Raw genomic sequence first — 23,845 nt, 5'->3', positions numbered from 1 at the left:
TGGCTCCACGTTGTCTTTTCAGGACTGTGTTAAGCACATGAGTTGGGGTGTCAGATTGACCTTTAAGGCAGATCCTTACATACCTCAGAAGTGTGAGTAACTGGTAGAAGATCCCTCAACTAGTGAGGGTGGAACAGAGGCAGCCGCCAGAAGCCGTCCCTCTGGCTGGACACCAGGGCAGCTCCGGGAGATCAGCGCACGCCCCGCCCCGTCGCACGGGATTGGCCGCGGGAGGCCGGCCAGGCGAGGGGGCGGGGTCGTAACGGGGGTCCCGGGACTCGCCGGGGACCCGGAGGCTGCAGGCCGAGTCTGGGCTGAGCTGCTCCCGGGCTGCCCGCGCGAGCGCTCCTTTCCAGCATGTTGTGGCGGGGCGGCCAGGCGCTCAGGCGCTTCTCCACCGGCCGGGTGAGTTCGCCCGGGCGAGCGTCCCGGCTCTCACCCGGGGGCTGCTTTCCAGATTCGGGGTGGGCCGGGCGGCGGGGCTAGGGTGGGCAGCTGTTTACTTTGCAAGACAACGTTTGTTTGTTTGTTTTAAACTGGTAGAGTGGAGGTAAAGGTCGTAGGAGGGTCCCGAATGGGCTTGTCGAACGAGCCATTGTCCTCTAGCGGGAGGGGCTGAGGATGTCTGTCTGGGATTGACAGGGTGGAAACAGTCAATCGACCAGGGGCACAGAATCGGCTTCCTTTCAGCTTTCATTTCAATGCTGAGACCCCTGCCTGGTTACGAGATGGAGCGGAGGTCCAGGACCGAGTCCACCTCTTGGAGGAGAGTGGCATCAAGTCGACCGGGTCCTCCTCCGCAGCCCGACAGGTGTCAGCGCTCCCGATGGGCATGCAGTGCCCATTCACACAATGGCAGTCCCAGCCGGTGACTGCCAACTCATTATTCCGGAGCTGCAGATGGCAAGCTTTCTACGATTACCAGGCGCTGCAGAAGCAGCCACCCTGGAATACTGGTAAACAATGATGCAAGAACAGAGCCCTGGCCTGGCCCGGCCCGGCGCTTTGGAATTGCATCAGCTTCTCCAGCGATGAAATGAAGGCGGACACGTTGCATGTGGGGCTGACTTCAGCACTTCAGGGGGCCTGGGGAAGAGATGCATCTATGCATCTAGGCAGAGTCCGAGCTGTTAAGGGAAGAAAACAGATCCATCCCATGTACCTCATCTCTTTTATAGGAAGTGCATGTTTGCTGTGTTATAAAAGAGTTGGCATTTTGATTCCTCTTCTCTGCTAGAGTCATGTGTGCATGTGTACCTATCCAGATATTAAAAAAAAAAAACAAAAAAACTTGGAGCAGAGAGGTCTTGAGTCCCATCCAGAACTGGCCAAAAGTTGCATAAATGGGAAAGCTTTGGTCTCCCAGACAGCCACAAGTAATGAGAATTCACTTTATCCCATGCTGCCAGTTCTAGCTATTTTTGTAATAAGGGGAAAGAGACCTGTTGTGGCAAAGACTTTGCTGTTTTTCCTTTGCAGTGCTCTGGACTCCTCCTTAGCTCTCTCTTGCTACGTGGCACATGGGAATCTGTGTTGAATGGTACAGAGAGCAAGGGGCTTGTGTTTGCCTGTTTCATTGGCCTCCTCTGTCAACATCTTTAATTGTCTTTTTTGGAAGCAGACAGGATTCTTGAAGGATGAAAAGATGTCAATAGTGGGATTATATAAGCTTTCAGTAATAAAAGATGAACATCCCAGGTAGCAAATGGCATAAACAAAAACACCCAAGTGGGCAAGCACCAGGCATGGTCCGAGGTCAGGTGCCTGAGTCTGTCTCCAGGAATACATGTGGGAGAGCTGTGCCATATGGCTGGGGAGAAGGCAAGTTCTTCAGTGGCCAAAAGGAGAACATGGAATATTAGGTGTTGCATTTGGGATGTTTTACTCTGTAGAAAATGGAGATCCATCCTTTAGACTGTATTCTATAAGAATTGTTTGAAATCAAACACGGCTGATAGGAGTGCAAAATGGTACAGTTACTTTGGACAACTGACCTTTTTTTTATAAAGGTAAACATACACCTATGACATGACCCAGCAATTGCCCTCAGAGGTATTTACCCTAGAGAAATGAAATCTTATGTTCATCGGAATATCTATTTATGGATGCTTGTTGTTGTTGTTGTTCAGTCACTCGGTCATGTCAGACTCCCTTCGACCCCATGGACTGCGGCACTCCAGGCTTCCCGGTCCTGTCCTGGATGTTTACAGAGGCTTTCTTCATAATTACCTATTTAAATGTCTTTCAGTTGGTGTCAAGATAAGCAAACTGTGGTATATCTATCCATATGGTAGACTCTTACTCAGAAAAAAAAATGTAATGAACTATTGATAAAAACAATAGGGATGAAGCTCAAATATGTATGCTAAATGTAAGAAGACAAACCCAAAGTGTTTCATATTTATATGGGTCCTCAGGTGGTTCAGTGGTAAAGAATCCCTCTGCCAGTACAGGAGACATGGGTTCAATCCCTGGATCAGGAAGATCCCCTCAGGCCACCCACTGCAGTATTCTTGCCTGGAAAATCCCATGGACAGAGGAGCCTAGCAGGCTAGAGTCCGTGGTGTTACACAGAGTTGGACACGAATGAGCAACTGAGCACATATCATGCCACATTCATCTGACACTTTGGAGAGAGTGAACTATAGTGATAGAAAAAAAGACCAGTGATTATCAGGGGTTGGAGTTAGGGGGAGGGAGGGACTGTAGAGGGACAGAATGGAATTTGGCGAGATGATGGAATTGTTTTATATCTTGATTGTAGCAGGAGTTACATGACTGTATGATTGTCCAAACTCACAGAATTTTACTCTGAAGATGGTGTTTTATTGTATATACATTGTCAGTTCAGTTCAGTTCAGTCGCTCAGTCATGTCCGACTCTTAGCGACCCCATGAATCGCAGCACGCCAGGCCTCCCTGTCCACCACCAACTCCCAGAGTTCACCCAGACTCACCTCCATCGAGTCAGTGATGCCATCCAGCCATCTCATCCTCTGTCGTCCCCTTCTCTTCTTGCCCTCAATCCCTCCCAGCATCAGAGCCTTTTCCAGTGAGTCAACTCTTTGCATGAGGTGGCCAAAGTACTGGAGTTTCAGCTTCAGCATCATTCCTTTGAAAGAAATCCCAGGGCTGATCTCCTTCAGAATGGACTGGTTGGATCTCCTTGCAGTCCAAGGGACTCTCAAGAGTCTTCTCCAACACCACAGTTCAAAAGCATCAATTCTTCAGCACTCAGCCTTCTTCACAGTCCAACTCTCACATCCATACATGACCACAGGAAAAACCATTGTCTTAACTAGATGAACCTTTGTTGGCAAAGTAATGTCTCTGCTTTTGAATATGCTATCTAGGATGGTCATAACTTTCCTTCCAAGGAGTAAGTGTCTTTTAATTTCATGGCTGCAGTCACCATCTGTGGTGATTTTGAGCCCCAAAAAATAAAGTCTGACACTGTTTCCACTGTTTCCCCATCTCTTTCCCATGAAGTAATGGGACCGGATGCCACGATCTTCGTTTTCTGAATGTTGAACTTTAAGCCAACTTTTTCACTCTGCACTTTCACTTTCATCAAGAGGCTTTTTAGTTCCTCTTCACATTCTGCCATAAGGGTGGTGTCATCTGCATATCTGAGATTATTGATATTTCTCCCAGCAATCTTGATTCCAGCTTGTGTTTCTTCCAGTCCAGCGTTTCTCATGATGTACTCTGCATATAAGTTAAATAAGCAGGGTGACAATATACAGCCTTGACGTACTCCTTTTCCTATTTGGAACCAGTCTGTTGTTCCATGTCCAGTTCTAACTGTTGCTTCCTGACCTGCATACAGATTTCTCAAGAGGCAGGGTCAGGTGGTCTGGTATTCCCATCTCTTGAAGAATTTTCCACTGTTTATTGTGATCCACACAGTCAAAGGCTTCAGCATAGTCAATAAAGCAGAAACAGATGTTTTTCTGGAACTCTCTTGCTTTTTCCATGATCCAGCAGATGTTGGCAATTTGATCTCTGGTTCCTCTGCCTTTTCTAAAACCAGCTTGAACATCAGGAAGTTCATGGTTCACATATTGCTGAAGCCTGGCTTGGAGAATTTTGAGCATTACTTTGCTAGTGTGTGAGATGAGCACAATTGTGCAGTAGTTTGAGCATTCTTTGGCATTGCCTTTCTTTGGGATGAGAATGAAAACTGACCTTTCCAGTCCTGTGGCCACTGCTGAGTTTTCCAAATTTGCTGGCATATTGAGTGCAGCACTTTCACAGCATCATCTTTCAGGATTTGAAATAGCTCAACTGGAATTCCATCACCTCCACTGTAGTGATGCTTCCTAAGGCCCACTTGACATCACATTCCAGGATGTCTGGCTCTAGGTCAATGATCACACCATCGTGATTATCTGAGTCATGAAGATCTTTTTTATACATTGTACCTTCATCTTAAAAAACTTTTTAAAATCACACAGCACTTTTGAGTTTGTATTAAACCAGAATGAAGGAAGAATGAAAAAAAAAAAAATCTCTCAGAATTTAATAAAATCCAAGGAGAAAATTTACTTAAAACACTTCCTGGCATAATTAATTCTCTGTCTTAAAGAAATGGACTTACAGTTATTTAATGATCTCAGCTTAATGATATGGCTGGATCTTTTTAAATAGTGCAACTATCAGTTCAGTCTCTCAGTTGTGTCCAACTCTTTGGGACCCCATGAATCGCAGCACACCAGGCCTCCCTGTCCATCACCAACTCCCAGAGTTTACCCAAACTCACGTCCATCGAGTCGGTGATGCCATCCAGCCATCTCATCCTCTGTTGTCCCCTTCTCCTCCTGCCCCCAATCCCTCCCAGCATCAGAGTCTTTTCCAATGAGCCAACTATTCGCATGAGGTGGCCAAAGTATTGGAGTTTCAGCTTTAGCATCAGTCCTTCCAAAGAACACCCAGGACTGATCTCCTTTAGGAGGGACTGGTTGGATCTCCTTGCAGTCCAAGGGACTCTCAAGAGTCTTCTCCAACACCACAGTTCAAAAGCACCAATTCTGCAGCGCTCAGCTTTCTTCACAGTCCAACTCTCACTGTATCTAGCAATAAAACCCTTGTCAATGAGCTATTATTGTCCACCTCCAGTATCTTGCCTGGCTGACTGCTTCTTAATTTCTCCCAATGACGGGGGCTACTTAGGCATTATATTTATTTGGCAACCTGTTACTTAGCTCCTCTGCCAGTATCTGAGACAAGCATGACTGGTGCTCTGGGTTCAGGACTTGGGGTTACTTTATGATCCATTTCAAGAGGACCCTTCCCTGCTTCTTAGAACCAAGTACTGACTTTACATCCTAGTTCTAGCAACTAGGTCCTTGACTTGTTTCTTTATTGCATGACCCTCTGCTTTGGTGTCTAGTTTAATTTAGGACCCTCAAATTCAACTTCAAACCACATTAAATTATATATTATGTACTGAGCACTTATATATATTATGTACTGTCTAAATCCTGAAGAAATAATAATAAATACCATTGGTCTAGGACTTTATATGCAATAGGCACTGTTACAAATGCTTTGCATATACTCATTTAGTCTTCATAACATCTCAGTGAGGTAAGTAATATTAATATGCTCATTTTACAAAACAGGAAACTGAGATGCAGAGAAGTTAAAAAACTTTTTCAGAGTCTCATAGCCAAAAAAGAAGGGAAAAAAAGAAGAGATAAATAGTCCCTGCTTTCAAGGAGTTCATAGATTACTAGGACAAATGATTAAACTTGCCTTTAGGTAAAGAATAATAACAAAATGGAAATACAAATGGGGAATAAAATACGAATAGGCATTCAACCAAACTAGGACAGGGACTCTTCTGGTTGCCTTTAGCGTAGGAATCCCAAACAAAAATGCCCACAGAGGCCACACAGGTAAGACGAATGAGGCATTTGGGCTGGACTGAGTAAACCACATTCAGAGTTGAAGGACAGCATCCCCTGGTCAGCTCCAGCTGACCATTGCCACTTGGAAATGTTGATCATGGTTGACAAGCCTCCTGATTTTTAAAGAGAAGTCAGAAATTCAGCCTGCTAATGCAAAACCTCCCAAAAATCTTATCATAGTTCTTTTACTAATGCTCTGTGGGCCAAATATAATCCTCTTGTCAGGTCACTGATTTGCAGCCCCTACCATGCAACAGGGAGCTTCCCTGATAGTTCAGTTGTTACAGAATCCTCCTGCAATGCAGGAGACCCTGATTCAATTCCTGGGTCAGGAAGATCCCCTGGAGAAGGGAAGGCTACCCACTCCGGTATTCTTGGGCTTCCCTGGTGGGTCAGCTGGTAAAAAATCCGCCTGCAATGTGGGAGACCTGGGTTCTATCTCTAGGTTGGGAAGATCCACCTGGAGAAGGGAAAGGCCACCCACTCCAGTATTCTGGCCTGGAGAATTCCACGGACTGTACAGTCCATGGGGTCACAAAGAGTCAGACATGACTGAGCGACTTTCACTTCACTTCACCACGCAATAGTCCTGTACAGATGTGAGAGTTGGATAATGAAGAAGGCTGAGTGCCCAAAAGTTGATGATTTTGATTTATGGTGCTTGAGAAGGTTCTTGAGAGTCCTTTGCACAGTAAGATTAATTCAGTCAATCCAAAAAGAAATCAACCCTGAATATTTATTGGAAGGACTGTTGCTGAAGCTCTAATACTTTGGCCATTTGATGCCAAGAGCTGACTCTTTGGAAAAGACCCTGGTGCTGGAAAAGATTGAGGGCAGGAGGAGAAGGAGAAGACAGAGGATGAGATGGTTGGATGGCATCACCGATTCAATGGACATGAGTTTGACCAAACTCCATGAGATAGTGAAGGACAGGGAAGCCTGGTGTGCTGCAGTCCTTGGGATCACAAAGGGTTGGACATGACTGAGCGACTGAACAACAACAGCAACCACACACTGTGCCCAGAGCTTGGCAAATGCCCAAAACATGTTTCTTGAACAGATCTTGCACGCTGTCAGGCATGATTTGGGAAACCACATGCCAGAGGGTCCCTTAAGAGTTAGGTATCTCGCTGTCGCAGAAAAATTCATTTTGTTTTATTCTTTTGTGAAAAAGGTCCTTTCCCATTGGAAAAACTGCCAGTTCTCACAATTTCTAACATAGGCAGCTTTGACCTTATTTTACACCCTGCTCAAATGGTTTTATTAAGAAGGGCTTTGGATTAGCTCAGACTCTTAGCACTGTGCCTTTAAGTGCCTTTAAGTTTTCTGTAGAAGACTGCGTGTTTTTTTTTTTTTTTCCAATCATTAGAGCATAATGAGTTCATATTAACTTGCTTCCCAAGAGAGTTTCACCAGGATGTGGATAGCTGCGGGAATGCAATATTTGATATTAATAGTTTAAGAAGCAAAAGCCCTATATCCTGCAAAAGGCTCTTCTAATGCAGATTATCTCAAGGGAATTCCAGGATAATAGCACTTATCACCCAGATTTAGAAATACTCTGAATCATTTTATGCCCCCTTCTTCTTTCTCACCAATGTAACAGATTCTGCTGGACTCCCCATTTTTATTTTAAGGATTTTATTTTAAGAGTAGATGTCATCCATCAGCTTTAAAAAATGTGAACCTCTGCTCTGTATCCCAGTTTTGCTGACAACACTGTACATTGATACCATACTTCCTCGTTGTAAAGTCAAACTTTTGTGGTACATCCTCTCGTGCTTCTGCAAATCCTAATAAATTCTGACTATGACAAACAAACAAAACAAGCACTGAGAGTATCTCAAAGAATGTCCTCTGGTCACCAGCCTTCACCCTTTAACAAATGATAACTGTCTCCCATGTCAGGACCACCATGGTAATCCATTAGAAAGTCTGATGAAACTGTATCCCATAACTGACCTGTTAAACTATTGCCAAATTTTTCTTTAAAAAAAAAAAGAAAAGATGGGAGGAGGAAGACCATCAACACAGGAAAGCAATAGAAGTACATCTGCTGAAGTGAAATAGATCTGAGTTTGAATCCTGCCTTTACTCCTTATTATTATTGGACATGGAACAACAGACTGGTTCCAAATAGGAAAAGGAGTATGTCAAGGCTGTATATTGTCACCCTGCTTATTTAACTTATATGCAGAGTACATCATGAGAAACACTGGACTGGAAGAAACACAAGCTGGAATCAAGATTGCTGGGAGAAATATCAATAATCTCAGATATGCAGATGATACCACCCTTATGGCAGAAAGTGAAGAGGAACTAAAAAGCCTCTTGATGAAGGTGAAAGTGGAGAGTGAAAAAGTTGGCTTAAAGCTGAACATCCAGAAAACGAAGATCATGGCATCCGGTCCCATCACTTCATGGGAAATAGATGGAGAAACAGTGGAAACAGTGTCAGAGTTTATTTTTTTGGGCTCCAAAATCACCGCAGATGGTGACTGCAGCCATGAAATTGGAAGGAAAGTTATGACCAACCTAGATAGCATATTCAAAAGTAGACACATTACTATGCCAACAAAGGTTCGTCTAGTCAAGGCTATGGTTTTTCCTGTGGTCATGTATGGATGTGAGAGTTGGACTGTGAAGAAGGCTGAGCACCGAAGAATTGATGCTTTTGAACTGTGGTGTTGGAGAAGACTCTTGAGAGTCCCTTGGACTGCAAGGAGATCCAACCAGTCCATTCTGAAGGAGATCAGCCCTGGGATTTCTTTGGAAGGAATGATGCTAAAGCTGAAACTCCAGTACTTTGGCCACCTTACGCGGAGAGTTGACTCATTGGAAAAGACTCTGATGCTGGGAGGGATTAGGGGCAGGAGGAGAAGGGGACGACAGAGGATGAGATGGCTGGATGGCATCACTGACTCGATGGACATGAGTCTGGGTAAACTCCGGGAGTTGATGATAGACAGGGAGGCCTGGTGTGCTGCGATTCATGGGGTCGCAAAGAGTCAGACATGACTGAGTGATTGATCTGATCTGAGATGATTATTATTATTATCTGTGGCCAGGTTACTTAACTTCCCTGAGTCCTGTTTTCTCATTTGTAAAATGGATCACAGTGAGTCTTAATGATGTATGATAAGGATTTGATACATTTTTTTAATTAGTGAAAGGGGTTCAATAGAGTGCCTGCCTCATGGTACACTCCCATAGGAAAGGTTCATTATCATCGTTTTTATTTACCTGGGTATTACTTGTAGTATAATAAGAATACTAGCTGACATTTCAGTTCAGTTCAGTTCAGTTCAGTCGCTCAGTCATGTCTGACTCTTTGCGACCCCATGGACTGCAGCACGCCCTGTCCATCACCAACTTCCGGAGTTTACTCAAACTCATGTCCATCGAATTGGTGATGCCATCCAACCATCTGATCCTCTGTTGTCCCATTCTCCTCCTGCCTTCAGTCATTCCCAGCATCAGGATCTTTTCCAAGGAGACAGTTCTTCACATCAGGTGGCCAAAGTATTGGAGTTTCAGCTTCAGCATCAGTCCTTCCAATGAATATTCAGGATTGATTTCCTTTAGGATGGACTGGTTTGATCTCCTTGCAGGCCAAGGAACTCTCAAGGGTCTTCTCCAACACCACAGTTCAAAAGCATTAATTCTTTGGTGCTCAGCTTTTTTTATAGTCCAACTCTCACATCCATACATGACTACTGGAAAAACCATAGCTTTGATTAGACAGACCTTTGTCAGCAAAGTAATGTCTCTGCTTTTTAATATGCTGTCTAGGTTGGTCATAGCTTTCTTCAAAGGAGCAATCGTCTTTTGATTTAATGGCTACAGTCACCATCTGCAGTGATTTTGGAGCCCCCAAAAATAAAGTCTCTCACTGTTTCCGTTGTTTCCCCATCTATTTCTCATGAAGTGATGGGACTGGATGCCATGATCTTCATTTTTTGAATGTTGAGTTTGAAGCCAGCTTTTTCATTCTCCTCTTTCACTTTCATCAAGAGGCTCTTTAGTTCCTGTTCACTTTCTGCCATAAAGGTGGTATCATCTGCATATCTGAGGTTATTGATATTTCTCCCAGCAATCTTGATTCCAGCTTGTGTTTCATCCAGCCTGGCATTTCACATGATGTACTCTGCATTTAAGTTAAATAAGCAGGGTGACAATATACAGCCTTGACGTACTCCTTTTCCTATTTGGAACCAGTCTGTTGTTCCATGTCCAGTTCTAACTTGCTTCTTGACCTGCATACAGATTTCTCAGGAGGCAGATCAGGTGGTCCGGTATTCCCATCTCTTTCAGAATTTTCCACAGTTTATTATGATCCACACAGTCAAAGGCTTTGGTGTAATCAATAAAGCAGAAGTAGATGGTTTTTCTGGAACTCTCTTGCTTTTTCAATGATTCAACAGATGTTGGCAATTTGATCTCTGGTTCCTCTGCCTTTTCTAAATCCAGCTTGAACATCTGGAAGTTCACAGTTCACGTACTGTTGAAATGGCTTGGAGAATTTTGAGCATTACTTTGCTAGTGTGTGAGATGAGCACAATTGTGCAGTAGTTTGAGCATTCTTTGGCATTGCCTTTCTTTGGGATCAGAATGAAAACTGACCTTTTCCAGTCCTGTGGCCACTGCTGAGTTTTCCAAATTTGCTGGCATACTGAGTGCAGCACTTTCACAGCATCATCTTTCAGGATTTGAAATAGCTCAACTGGAATTCCATCACCTCCACTAGCTTTGTTTGTAGTGATGCTTCCTAGGGCCCACTTGACTTCACATTCCAGGATGTCTGGCTCTAGGTGAGTGATCACACCATCATGGTTATCTGAGTCATGAAGATCTTTTTTTGTATAGTTCTTCTGTATAGTTTTCATTTTTTGAGCATTTACTATTGCCACACACCACGCATTGCCACATTACAGGCTTTATCCCACTAAATCCTTATGACAATAATAATAGTAAGTTATAGGATAAGTTACTATTATTATTCAGATTTTAAGTGATACCCAGCAGCTGGTGTTATAGAAGAATGATGGCACTGACGTGATAACTGGGTTAGAATCTCAGAGCTACCACTTAGTAATGATTGGACTCCAGGCTGTATCTTAATCTCTCTATTTTAATTTCTTCATCTGTGCTACGTTGCTTCAGTCATGTCTGACTCTTGGTGACTGTTGCCTGCCAGGCTCCTCTGCCCATGAGATTCTCCAGGCAAGAATACTGGAGTGGGTTGCCATCCCCTTCTCCACTTCATCTGTAAAACAACTTATTAATGGCTGTCTCTGAGAGTCATTGGGCAATCAAAATGAGATAACATATATTAAATACCTGACACACCCCAGGGTTTCATTAAAATGTTTGCTATTACTTCACCACTTCTTTCTGACCCAGACTCCCCAGGGCAGACACATTTTGGAGGGATGGACACACACTCTAAACACCAGAGATTTGCTGATTTGCATATGCCTGTCAGTCAATGGAGAGCTTGTTAAAATGCAGCTTCCTGGGCTAATATGGTGCAGAGACAGGGTCCAAACTTCTTCATATGCTTTTGAGTTAATGCCAACTTCCTGAGGGTCTGACTCAGTAAATCAGGGGTGGGACCCAGGAAACCACATTTTTAACATTTCCTTCCAGCTGATTCTGCCAACACGGACCGTCAGTCCTCAGATCATACTTGGAGAAATAAGACTAAAGTAAAACATCCCAGTACAGTTCTTTAGAATTATACTAACTCACGATAAACACTTAAAATCATTAACTCTGAAATTTTCTGTTAGAAACTTGCCTTTATAGTTTCAGTTTTACCACTAAGCTCAGAAAGTGTTTCAGTGAATGTAGAATTTCCAGAGATACTGACATGGTTTCTTTAAACACTTTCTGGGGGACTGTTGATTTAGGAATTGAAATCCCAATAACGAGATGACAGCTGGGGGCACACTACATTTGAGTCAGCTCATCCTCATGGCCCTTGATTGTTTTACGACTAATATTTAGGAAGTCTTAAAATATTTGGCATTGGTAATGGTGTGAGGTAAAAGCCAAATTTTCTAGGCTAGCAAGCGCATTGGTTCTGTATCAAGCAACAGCATTAATTATAGGATCTGAAAATAGAGTATTTACCAAACATTTTGAGTTTTTGAATGAGAGGAAATGAATAGTTACGTGTTATCTGTAGGCAAATTGAGCTGTTCTTACAGAGTAAATCTGTCTGTTTGTAAGAATCTGTTAGATGTTGAAGCTTTAGGCTCTTTGGGGATAGAAACTTTGGCTGGCCCTTGAAAGGAATTTTTAAACCCAAACCCTAATTGATTAATTATGAGCTCACAGGGAAGGTGTGAACCTGCATGCTTTTAAGTTCATGCCTAAAAAGGGATGTCATTTATGCCCTTAGTAAAGTGAATTCCTATATAAGGGATGTCATATGATATTTCTACAGAATCTAAAAAGAAATGATACAAATTATTTACAAAACAGAAACAGACAATGACTTATGGTTGCCAGGAGGGAAGAATGAGGGGAAGACATGATAGTTAGGGAGTTTGGAACCTACATATACATATTGCTATAGTTTAAATGAATAACCAACGAAATCCTACTGTGTAGCACAGCAATCTCCGCTCAGTGTGGCAACTTGGATGGGAGGGGAGTTTGGGGGAGAATGGATAGATGTATATGTATGGCTGAGTCCCTTTTCTGTCCACCTGAAACTATCACAACTCTGTTAATTGGCTATATTCCAATATAAAATAAAAAGTTAAAAAAATTTTTTTAATTAAAAAAATTTAAACCAATAAATAAATAAAATAGGAAATAAGGGAAATTTAAGTTTCTCATAGTCAGAGTTTAACAGTGAGGCTTTGCTAATTTAGAATGACTTTCTGGAACATTAATGAATCCTATTCAAACTGAAGGAAAAATGTTCTATGTCCAAATCCTGTGGAGCTGAATTCTAATGTGGTGGAATGAAAGATGAAAAGAACTCTGGGAAGCTGGGGTTGGTTCTTTGCCAAAACAGGATTCACATAGGAGGTCATGACTCTCTGATTACCATCCCTACATGCACAATCCTGCATCCAGCCTGCTTCACCTGGTGACTCTCTTCACCATCTTAACAATCGTCACGTCAACACGTTACCTTAAGCTTTGTGAAAAGACTTCCTCTTGGGAGAATTTACAAAAGGTATAATTGCTTAAAGACAGTCCTTAAAAACTTTAACTCTGTTAGTGCCATTCTTATCTATATGATGTTTATATTTATTGGCCATCAGTGTATTTTTGTGCATCACTGTAGTGTTCTAAAAAGAAGGCAGACTAACACAACATTGTAAAGCAATTATACTCCAATTTCTTTTTTTAATTTGAAAAAAATAAGTTGGAAGAGATGGGCAGTGCTGGCTCATTTTAAGTACATATGTGGGCTTTGGAGTCTGACAGCCCTGGATTCAAGTCCCACCTTTGCCTTGTTTTGCCAGTATGACCTTGGTGATAAACTAGATTTTTCTAAGCCTTGGTTTCTTCATTCATAGAATGATACAAAATGAGGGGTAAGAAAACAGGACAGTTGTGAAGATTAAATGAATGAAATAATGGGCAGACCTCAATTTCTTCTCTGAAACCTGTGGGGCCAAATGTGTTTGGGGTTCAGAGTTATTCACATTTAATAGAGTTTGTATGGTACGTAGAAACTTACGTGCACTTTATAGCAGGGTCTGGATTAGTATCTGTAACTAAGCACATGATTGATTTTCTCTGCAGCAAAGCATACTATATTAAAGACTATAAATAGTATTGTCAGTTCAGTCAAGTTTGAAGCCAAATGATTTTGTGTTAATTTATAAGACACCTTCAAAGACTATAGAAAAACATTTTATTAGATCAATCCAGATCTTGAAACCAAATGAGTTTAGATTACTATTACTTACCAAGAATTTTGGAATTCTGGACTATGTGAAAAAACATAGAATTGTCTACTATGTGGCAAAACCTTTAAAACATTATTAAAGCTTTTACTTACACAGTGCTGTGTGTCAGACACTGCTTTAAGCCTAATAGATATTGTCATCTACTTCAATCAGAATTGTGTGAGTTGGTGTTATCTGCATTTTATAGATGAGAAAAAAAGGCAAATAGAAGTCACTTACTTGATGTCACACAACTAATAAGGGGTGGGTGGCACTAGGCTTTGGCCTCTATATTTTACTAGATGTTGATTCTTGGCTTTTTTTTTTTTGGAGGTAAGAGATGAATCAGCTCTTATTTCTAAATTGTGGGGCATAAAACCATTGTTTTATTGAGGTAGATCTTGCTGAGAATTACACTCTTTTTAACTGTGAAACTTGGGCTTATTTGTTAACATCTGGTTTCATTTTATCAAGGAGTTGAAATACCTTGTAAAAATATATGCAATCTCAATGATTATAATGAATAATCATGTGAGTGAAAGCAAAGGGAAAATGAGGAATACTTAGGTGTGAAATTACTTGCAGTATGTAGCATGTAGTCTGAGTTCAGTGTATGTCAATAAATATTTTACTTTGTAAACCTTTAAGCCTTTTGTAGTCCTTACTATCTGGTATTATTGAGAAAAGATTATTTATTATCCGTGTATCTTCTATCCATACTAATGTTGTTGTTTAGTCGCTAAAGCATGTCTGACTTTTTTGTGACCCCATGGACTGTAACCTGCCAGGCTCCTCTGTCCATGGGATTTCCCAAGCAAGGATACTGGAGTAGGTTGCCATTTCCTTCTCCAGAGGATCTTTTCCACCTAGGGATCAGACCTGTGTCTCCTGCACTGCAGGCGGATTCTTTACCATGGAGCCACCAGGGAAACCCATCCATACTAATATCTGTCACTACTGAATTGTCTCACAGGTTTGTTTCAAAAACAAGTTGAAAGTGGCACTTATTGGTCAGAGCCTCTTTGGACAGGAGGTCTATAGTCATCTCTGCAAAGAAGGCCACCGAGTCGTGGGAGTGTTCACAGTTCCAGACAAAGATGGAAAAGCTGACCCACTTGGTGAGTGTATCTTGGAGCAACTGGATCATGGACTCTGCACTTGGCCTTCTCGGGCCAAGTCTATTTGTATGGTGGATACAGACTCAAACATTCTCCCTTCTCTTGTGGGCCTCAAGACAAAGATGCAGGCCCCCGTTGTACTGAGTTTCTCCACTTACCAATGTGGTAATCATCAGGTCCATCAGAGGAATTTCCAAGCATATGTTTTTCCTGAGTTACGCTTGTGACTTTCCAAAGGTTCTATAAGACATGTAGAATAATGTCTGATGCAGAGGTGCCAATATGAATGCAGGGAAGCCCACATCCAATGATAGCAATTGATGTGGGCTTATAAAGAACACATTTATCTCAGACAAATTATAGCGATGGCTGCTTGACTCTTAACAGTAGGTAAAGAAAATAGCCATCCTCAAAGAAAACCTACAGTGTGATTCTGATTTGCTCACTTTAGCTATGTTGAAAAAAAGGGCAAGAAACAGATATTAGGTTAACCAAAGAGTTGGTTCATTTTTTTGGTAAGATGGTACAGAAAACCCAAATGAGCTTTTTGGTCAACCCAGTAGAAACAGTCTACAGGTAGAGAATAAGAACTAGCATCTAGAAACCTTGGCTTGTGACTTGAATCTTTATAAATCACTGGTATGATGCAATATATTGGTTGGGAAATAATATCTATGATAACTCTAAGTTTTTTTTCTTGAAAGAAGCAGCTCTGGTGTTTATTCTAGTTCCTGTTACTGGGAGAATTGGATAAAGGCAGTCAGAAAGTAAAAACTCCCAATTATAAGATAAGTAAGGAGTAGGGATATAATGTACAACCTGATAAATATAATGAATACTGCTGTATGTTACATATGAAAGTTGTTAAGAGGGTAAATCCAAAGCATTATCATCATAATAAAAAATCTTTTCTACTTCCTTTATTTTGTATGTATATGAGATGAAGAATGTTTACTGAGCTTACTGTGATAATCATTTTCATGATGTATGTCAGTCAAATCATTATGCTGTACACCTTAAACTTATACAGTGGGGCTTAAAGCAGCTACCTTGGGCCATGAGATGGTCAGAATCTAAATTGTTCTTCATCATGTTTTATTTGTAGATGTTTCATGAAATTACAATGTGTGAACTCATAGTAATACAAAATTATGGCCCAAACTTTTTTGATGAAAATAATCTTCTCTTTCATGCTCAGCATTGGCTGCAGAGAAAAATGGGACCCCTGTGTTCAAGTTCCCTAGATGGAGAGTCAAGGGCAAGACCATAAAGGAGGTGGCAGAGGCCTACAGATCCGTGGGTGCTGAGCTCAATGTGCTTCCTTTCTGCACACAATTCATCCCCATGGATGTAATTGATGGCCCAAAGCATGGTTCCATCATTTATCACCCGTCTATCCTTCCCAGGCACAGAGGAGCTTCTGCTATCAACTGGTGAGATTTTTCTTTAAATAACCAAGATGGACCCATTTCTGTTGCCTGTAATCTTTCTGTTTTTAACCTAGAAGATTAAGGAACTAGGTATGCTTGAACAATTGTGAGATCCTGATTGCATGAACTCCCTGAGATCTTGAGGTACTGCATAAGCCAGAACAGCATTCCCAAGAATCTTCTATGGCCTATTGGCTCCACTGGATGTAACTAGGTATTTAGCAAGCAAAGGTCCTGTGTTCAGACGAGTCTGGTTTATGCTGGATTTCTGTTTCTCAGAACTTAGAGAATTTAACATGTGCTTTCATGTGAGCATCCTAATCTCCAAGGAGGAATGTGAGTACAAAGTGTTCCTCAATTTATTTGGCCATAGAACTTTTTTTGCATAGAGTATCTCAGGTACATTTCAGGAAATGCTGAATTACCTGAAGTTATCTTTCTCGTGGTCTATCTTCCCCCATTCAAGGTTAAGTTTCTTGAGGGGAGAAAGGACTATGGTCTAACATTTTTACTGCCATAAGGCCCAGGTTCAAGAACACTGCCTGCTCCTGCCCAGTATCATAGGTACACTATCCTGTGGGTCAAGGTGGGCCTTTCTCATCTTCTCTACCATCTCTCCTTTACCTGCATAACCCCCAGCTCTCTCTCAGGGTCAAGTTATCATATAGGCAGAAAATCTACCCTTGGTTTAAATGTGGTGAAAAACATTTAATTATATTGGGCTGGCCAAAAATGTCATTCAGATTTTTCTATAACATACTATGGAAAAACCCATGTGAACTTTTTGCCCAACCCAATGCTTCAAGACTGATTACATGAATTGATTTCTTTTTGGCTCTTGTAAATAGTACTTTAGTGAATATCTTTGTATTTAAACATGTATTTTTTTCTCATTTCACATTGCTTCCATGTGCAGAATCATTGACTCAAAGTATATGAATATTTTCAAGGCTCTTGATAACACAGTGCCAATTAGTTCCTCAAGATTTCTGCAATGAGTAGTTGATTGGTCAGTTGATTGAGTTGGTCTTCTTGGCTAGTAGCTCAGAGAGGTAACAATGATCTCAGTGAAGAGTATGGCTGACCTATCACTTCATACTCTGTCTATATTAGCCTGCTCTCTGATATGCTTTTATATATGTATTCCCATCTATCTGGTTTATTGTATATATTATAAGGCCTGTGTGTGTCCATACAAAGTTGCTTCAGCCGTGTCTGATTCTTTGTGACGCTATGGATTGTAGCCCTCCAGGCTCCTCTGTCCATGAGATTCTCCAGGCAAGAATACTAGAGTGGGTTGCCATGACTCTCTCCAGGGAATCTTCCAGACCCAGGGATTGAGCCCGAGTCTCTCATGTCTCCTGCACCTGCAGGCAGGTTCTTTACCACTAGCGCCACCTGGGAAGCCGTAAGGTCTGTAGGGTCAGTATTTCCTCTTAGGCTAAATTTATAGAACACGTAATACAAGTAGTTGAATTAATCCACTCTCTTTTACTATTATTTATTTATAGACAATCTAATTCCAGCTCTAAGTGATGCCTATACCTGAATTATACAACCTAAATTAAACATCATTCTCCTTTCAACACTGCAATGACTATCCTCTGTTTTAGCTTTCATGATCTTATTCTGCCTAATACAGGGTCAGGTGCAATGTGGGAATTGGGCCCTGGTGGGCAAAATTACTTGATGTTGCAATAGAAAGCCAACACCTGGGAGTCAGTGAGACGTAGTACTGATAGTCTCTGATGCCTTTTCATTACTGTGTGTTAATAAGAAAGATTACAGAGATGGGGATGTATAAAATCACAGAGCCATTAAGTTGTATTTTTTTGAATGCTGATATCGCCCAGCCCTGCTCTAATTTTCACAGTAGCTTCATTCACTGTCTATTTTCCACTGTGACCACATTGTACTTTCATGTTACTAATTCACCTTATGATACAGTTAACCAATGTGTTACGTTGCAACTCTTTTCACAGGACTCTGATCATGGGAGATAAGAAAGCTGGGTTTTCTGTTTTCTGGGCTGATGACGGTTTAGACACAGGACCCATCCTTCTCCAGAGGTCGTGTGATGTGGAGCCCAATGATACAGTAGATGCGCTTTATAATCGATTTCTTTTTCCAGAAGGAATCAAGGCCATGGTCAGTACAATTATGCCATCAAGGAGAATCTAGTAAACCTTTAAAGTTTTGGCAATGTTTCTCTTTTATTGAGAATTTGCTCCTATGACTTTTTACTAAAAATAAGTCTGAAAAACAAAATTAGATTTTATTATATTTACTAATAGGATGGTACATTGAGGGAGGAAATCTGAACTTCAGAATTTCTTATTCTGTGAAGCTGACTTATTCTTCTGAGGATAGTGATCAACTGGATAAGGTAGTCATCAAACTTCATTTATTTTACCACCTATTTGGATCTCCATCCTGTTTATAATGACTAATTGTTAAGAAGTAGCAGAATGTGAAGAAATTTTGCTATGTAATTTGGACTTCCTTCAAAAACATTTAAAATCAGTCTATGTGATAGGGCAAAATTTGACACTGCTTTATTTGTTCAGGTATGCTCTGAATTAAAAACTCAAAACATGCACATCATAAAGAAGTGATATATTAACCTGTAAAAACATTGAAAGATAATTTCAGTATTATTTAATATCTTCTAGTGTTTGATATGGTAGAAGTACAGCACAGAGGTGGACAATAAGATAATATAAAACAGCAGCCATTGATTTAGGAGAGAGGAGAGCAGTATTTTGTTTGTTATCATTTAATGATTAAGGGGGGGGTGCTTCCCTAGTAGCTCAGACGGTAAGACATCTACCTGCAAGGCAGGAGACCTGGGTTTGATCCCTGGGTTGGGAAGATCCCCTGGAGAAGGAAATGGCAACCCACTCCAATATTCTTGCCTGCAGGATCCCATGGACAGAGGAGCCTGGCTGGCTACAATCCATGGGGTCACAAAGAGTTGGACACGACTGAGTGACTGACACAATGATTAAGAGAGTAGTTCTTGTTCTACCATTTGTTTAAAGAGGGAAGTCATTTAGCCTGTTTAGCCTTGGTTTCCTCATCTATAAAATGTGGACACTACTGCCTGACTTACAAGGTTGTTGTTGTGAAAATTAAATGACATTTGTGTAAAGCATCTGGCACACAGTAGGTGCTCAAAATGATCATTATAATCAAAGTAGTATTCTGTGTGTTCAGTAGCATTTGTGCAAACCTGGATTATAGCCAGAAATGGGTGGAACGAATGAGCTTAGCTTGAACCTGTCCCAGGTGGCTCCCTCCACATGCTCTTGAAGAGGTTGGAGTACTTAGCTGTGAGTATTTAGAGAGAAAACTGAGAACATGAGCTCACATAGGTTTCCCAGTGAAGGACACAGGCTCTCAACTCAAGGTAAAAATAAATGGTGCACAGAAGGGGACACAGGACACATCCCAAAGGCAATCAGACTCATGGACAGACTTTAATTTTTTTTTTTATTCCAGGTGTCCTAAACTATAAAGCAAGGGGAATTCCTTAAACATAACAATGTATTATTTTCTAGAATCATCATGATGAGCAGAAATAACCTGCAATGACTTATTTTACAATTATCTTCCTAAAATTTCCATTGAAAAAGCAAGAGAAGATTGAAATGTGTTTAAATAAAGGAGTCATGTTTAAAAGTGCAGGCTGGATATTGACAGTAGATAGATCTGGATACAGACCCTTCTCTGACACCTACCAGCTATCTCTGTGATCTTGCTGCTGCTGCTGCTAAGTCGTTTCAGTCATGTCCGACTCTGTGTGACCCCATAGATGGCAGCCCCAGGCTCCCCTGTCCCTGGGATTCTCCAGACAAGAACACTGGAGTGGGTTACCATTTCCTTCTCCAGTTCATGAAAGTGAAAAGTGAAAGTGAAGTTGCTCAGTCATGTCCAATTCTTAGCGACCACATGGACTGCAGCCTACCAGGCTCCTCCATCCATGGGATTTCCCAGGCAAGAGTACTGGAGTGGGTCGCCAGTGCCTTCTCTGTGATCTTGAGCTAGTTGCTTTTTCTCAAGCTAGTTGCTTGAGGCTTTTTGCAACCTCCTATGTAAAACAAGACTGATAATATCCACCTTGTAGGACTTGTGTGATGTTAGTTAGTTAGTCACTCAGTCATGTCCGACTCTTCGTGACCCCATGGATTGTAGCTGACCAGGCTTTTCTGTCCATGGAATTCTCCAGACAAGAATATTGGAGTAGACTGCCATTTCCTTCTTCTAGGATCGAACCCAGGTCTCCTGCATTGCAGGCAGATTCTTTACTCTCTGAGCCACCAAAGGATATTTTACATAAAGAAGCTAACCCAGGTGTGTGTGTGTGTGTTAAGTCGCTTCAGTTGTGTACAATTCTTTGCGACCCTTTGGACTGCAGCCCACCAGACTCCTCTGTCCATGGGATTTGCCAGGCAAATATACTGGAGTGGGTTGCCATTTCCTATTCCAGGAGATCTTCCCTACCTGGAGATTGAACCTGAGTCTCTTATGCCTCTTGCATTGGCAAGCAGGCAGATTCTTTACTACTAGCGCCGCCTGTGAGACAGTCAATTCCTAGGCAGGTTGATAAGAAGTCTGGGGGTCCCCAAGGAGAGAGGGGTCTGGAATTCTCAAGGAGGAAAGGACAAACTTTTTTTCCCCTCTACATTCCTTAGGATTATATAACAGTAATATATCCTGCTTGAGGACAGTTTCTGGAAAAAACCTTCTGGTTAATCCTGTTATCTTAAAATGTAAATTATGGGAGTGGGCCTAGTAATGTCTTTACAACCTCCAGATATTCTTCTGATTCACTGTAATAACTAATTAGAAAGTATGTAACTCCATTGCTAACACTAGCGAGAGGGCACTCTTTCTGCCGCCTTCTGATGTCTATGTTAGAAGCTTTCTCTATCTCTTTTATACTTTAATAAAACTTTATTACACAAAAGCTCTGAGCGATCAAGCCTCGTCTCTGGCCCCGGATTGAATTCTGCTCCCCCGGAGGCCAAGAATCCCGGCGTCTTTCATGGTTCAGTAACAACCTTTCATCTTGGGGTTCGTCCGGGATTCTTCAGGACAAGGTAAGGATGCTTGGAGCTCTAGTTCTTTGTTCTCCTAGCAAACACGTTTTCTGCTGTACTTTACTAACTCTACAGTATGCTTGTGTGAATGAATACACTCCTTGAGCAAAACAAGTGAGGAGGAGCCCTGCTCTGAGGTTCTGCAGTGACCTCATATGGCTTATGGCAGAAACCTATCGGGGGTTTATACCGACCTGCCAATGCCAAGAGGCACCCAACGTATCCTTCAGGGACCGACCAGAAATGGGCAAAGAGTGTGGACTGAACTCTCCTTTCTCAGTCAAACTTTCCAGTTTCTTTGACCATTTCATAAGTCCTTGGGAATTAGAACTACTAACCTATCTGTCAGATCACAGACTTTCAAGGGACTTGTGATCTATGCTGTTACTGTGTACTGTTACTTAGGACCCCAACTTGGATTGGTAGTCAGGAAGCACCTAGCCTTGCTAGGAGTCAAAAGTTCAGAAGCTAGATGGAGCATCTCTGAGGTTAAAGGTTACTCAGATTGGAAGTGCAATGGGTTTCTTCCGTTGGTAATGCTAGCTCTTAGTGGGCCAGAGGAGGCTTTCCAGTGGCTTTTGTCCCAACTCCTTAGATATTCTTTCTGTGGAATCTGTGGGAATGAAATGGAAGGACTGGCCCTAATAACTCGAGGACAAAAATCAATTTTTCCTCACTGGCCAACCCTTCACCATCTCTTTTGCTATTGCTTATTCCGGTGTGGTGATGCTTGGAAGAAACATCTCAGTTTTATGTTCATACTGGTCTTATTGTGGTCAGGAATATACTCAGGTTGTGCCTAATGTTTCCCCCAGCAGTCTTAGCTTGGGAGGCATTCCGGAAGGTTACTGATTGCACCTCAGGTGGCATCAGAGGCAAGCAAGGTTTTAATGGTGAGGAACTGGACATCAGTCTAGGATGTCATCAGGTCTACCCCTGGTGCATCTCTGCCCTGCCTCGGTGGTAGAACTGGGAGGGACGAGTACAGCACCTGCATCAGTAAGGGACAGACTAAGTCCGACCAAGGAAGGGAAGCTTTGGTGTAAAGTCTGTCTACACCCCCATGTAGATCAGGGAGGGATGCCTCCGGTAGAGAGATGGTCTGCTGGTTGCTTCTTTCTCTCTTACAGATGGGGGCTAACAATTCCAGACCCCTAGCTCCTCCTTGAGAACCCCAGACCCCTCTGTCCTTGGGGAACCCCGGACTTCTTATCAACCTGCCTAGGAATTGACTCTCTCACCTGGGAAGCCCCACCTAACACACTGCCTGGTACAATTATGGATTCAAAGAAATGGTAGTTATTTTATCAAAGTCTGACTCTCTGGACAGATTTATATGTAGTAATTCTGTTAAATAGAAACTTCAGTTAAACAGACCATGTCATTGTTGACCACTGGACTCTAACACCGGTAACATGTTTGGCTTTAGGTGGAAGCTGTCCAACTCATAGCTGATGGTAAAGCTCCTCGCATTCCCCAGACAGAAGAAGGAGCAACATATGAAGGTATCCAGAAAAAGGAAAATGCTAAGGTATTTATATCAACTCAGTTACGCATCTCAGAATTCACTGTCCCCCACCTTCGAGCAGTTCTCAGTGTACCATTTCCTCAATGAAAGGAAAATCTCCAAGCCCCCTGCCCTATCCCTACCCATGTCTGCCACTGATGAAGAGAAATGTTTCTACTGCCTTTGAGACTTGAGAAGTTCAACCTGTGCTTTGCACATTCCTAGATCTCTTGGAATCAGTCTGCTGAAGCTTTACATAACTGGATCCGAGGTCATGATAAAGTCCCTGGAGCTTGGGCAGAGATAAATGGACAGGTACGTTCTAGGGGCCCAATGTTTTCTTTCAGCATGTGACCTTTGTAAGAGGCATTACTCATGAGTCTAGGCTTCCCCTGGTTCTTCCTTTGCTTGTGAGGAGAGTTTGTGTTCTAGGTACACGTGACCAACTAAAGGAGTTTAGGTACACTGGCCAGCTAAAAGAGCCTAGGTACACATGGTCATGTGGTCCATTTTTTACTCCACACATATGGAGCATTTGATGTGAGGCAGACACTAGGCACAGCCTCTGCTCTCAGGGAGACTGCAGTTTTATGGAGAAAGCAGGGAAATGAATAAGCACTCACAAGACAGTAAGACAAACGCTGTAACTGAGGTCCAGGCTCAGGTATCTTAGGAAAGGCTTCCTAGAAAAGTTGTTTGGCTTGCACTTCAAGAAGAGGTCAACAAGTAGAGAATGAGACACAGAGTTAAAGACCAGAGGTAGGAGAGCATGTTACCCAGACAGGAACTTGCAGTAGAGTTCAGAGAAGCTGGGGCCTCAGATGTGAGGACTGGGAGTGAGAGGATGGGGAAGAGATGCTG

General features: G+C 42.1%; 1 protein-coding gene across 6 annotated transcripts in view; it reads left to right on the top strand.

Moving 5' to 3' along the window:
- The first annotated feature begins 236 nt into the window (after nucleotides 1–236).
- ALDH1L2 (aldehyde dehydrogenase 1 family member L2) overlaps nucleotides 237–23,845 on the top strand; it is a 62,854-nt gene continuing 39,245 nt past the window's right edge. For 2 of the 6 annotated variants that reach the window (XR_015164021.1, XM_086401114.1), the window contains exons 1-6: nucleotides 243–405; nucleotides 14,801–14,945; nucleotides 16,144–16,378; nucleotides 18,358–18,523; nucleotides 22,907–23,008; nucleotides 23,210–23,299. Coding sequence is in view for 3 of the 6 variants with exons in the window: in XM_086401114.1 (XP_086257240.1) it covers nucleotides 358–405; nucleotides 14,801–14,945; nucleotides 16,144–16,378; nucleotides 18,358–18,523; nucleotides 22,907–23,008; nucleotides 23,210–23,299 (786 nt within the window). In the remaining 3 variants the exon portion in view is untranslated. Of the gene's footprint in view, nucleotides 406–14,800; nucleotides 14,946–16,143; nucleotides 16,379–18,357; nucleotides 18,524–20,243; nucleotides 20,729–21,468; nucleotides 22,773–22,906; nucleotides 23,009–23,209; nucleotides 23,300–23,845 lie in introns of those variants that run through there. The other 4 variants (XR_015164022.1, XM_086401116.1, XM_086401115.1 and 1 more) reach the window with 3 other exon arrangements.

This window comes from Bos grunniens, chromosome 5, assembly GCF_055505025.1.
Source record: "Bos grunniens cultivar Pamir isolate PY7600 chromosome 5, Bosgru_T2T1.0, whole genome shotgun sequence".
Taxonomy (NCBI): Eukaryota; Metazoa; Chordata; class Mammalia; order Artiodactyla; family Bovidae; genus Bos; species Bos grunniens.
Note: the sequence above shows the minus strand (reverse complement) of the source record. Positions and strands in the feature narration are given on the sequence as shown.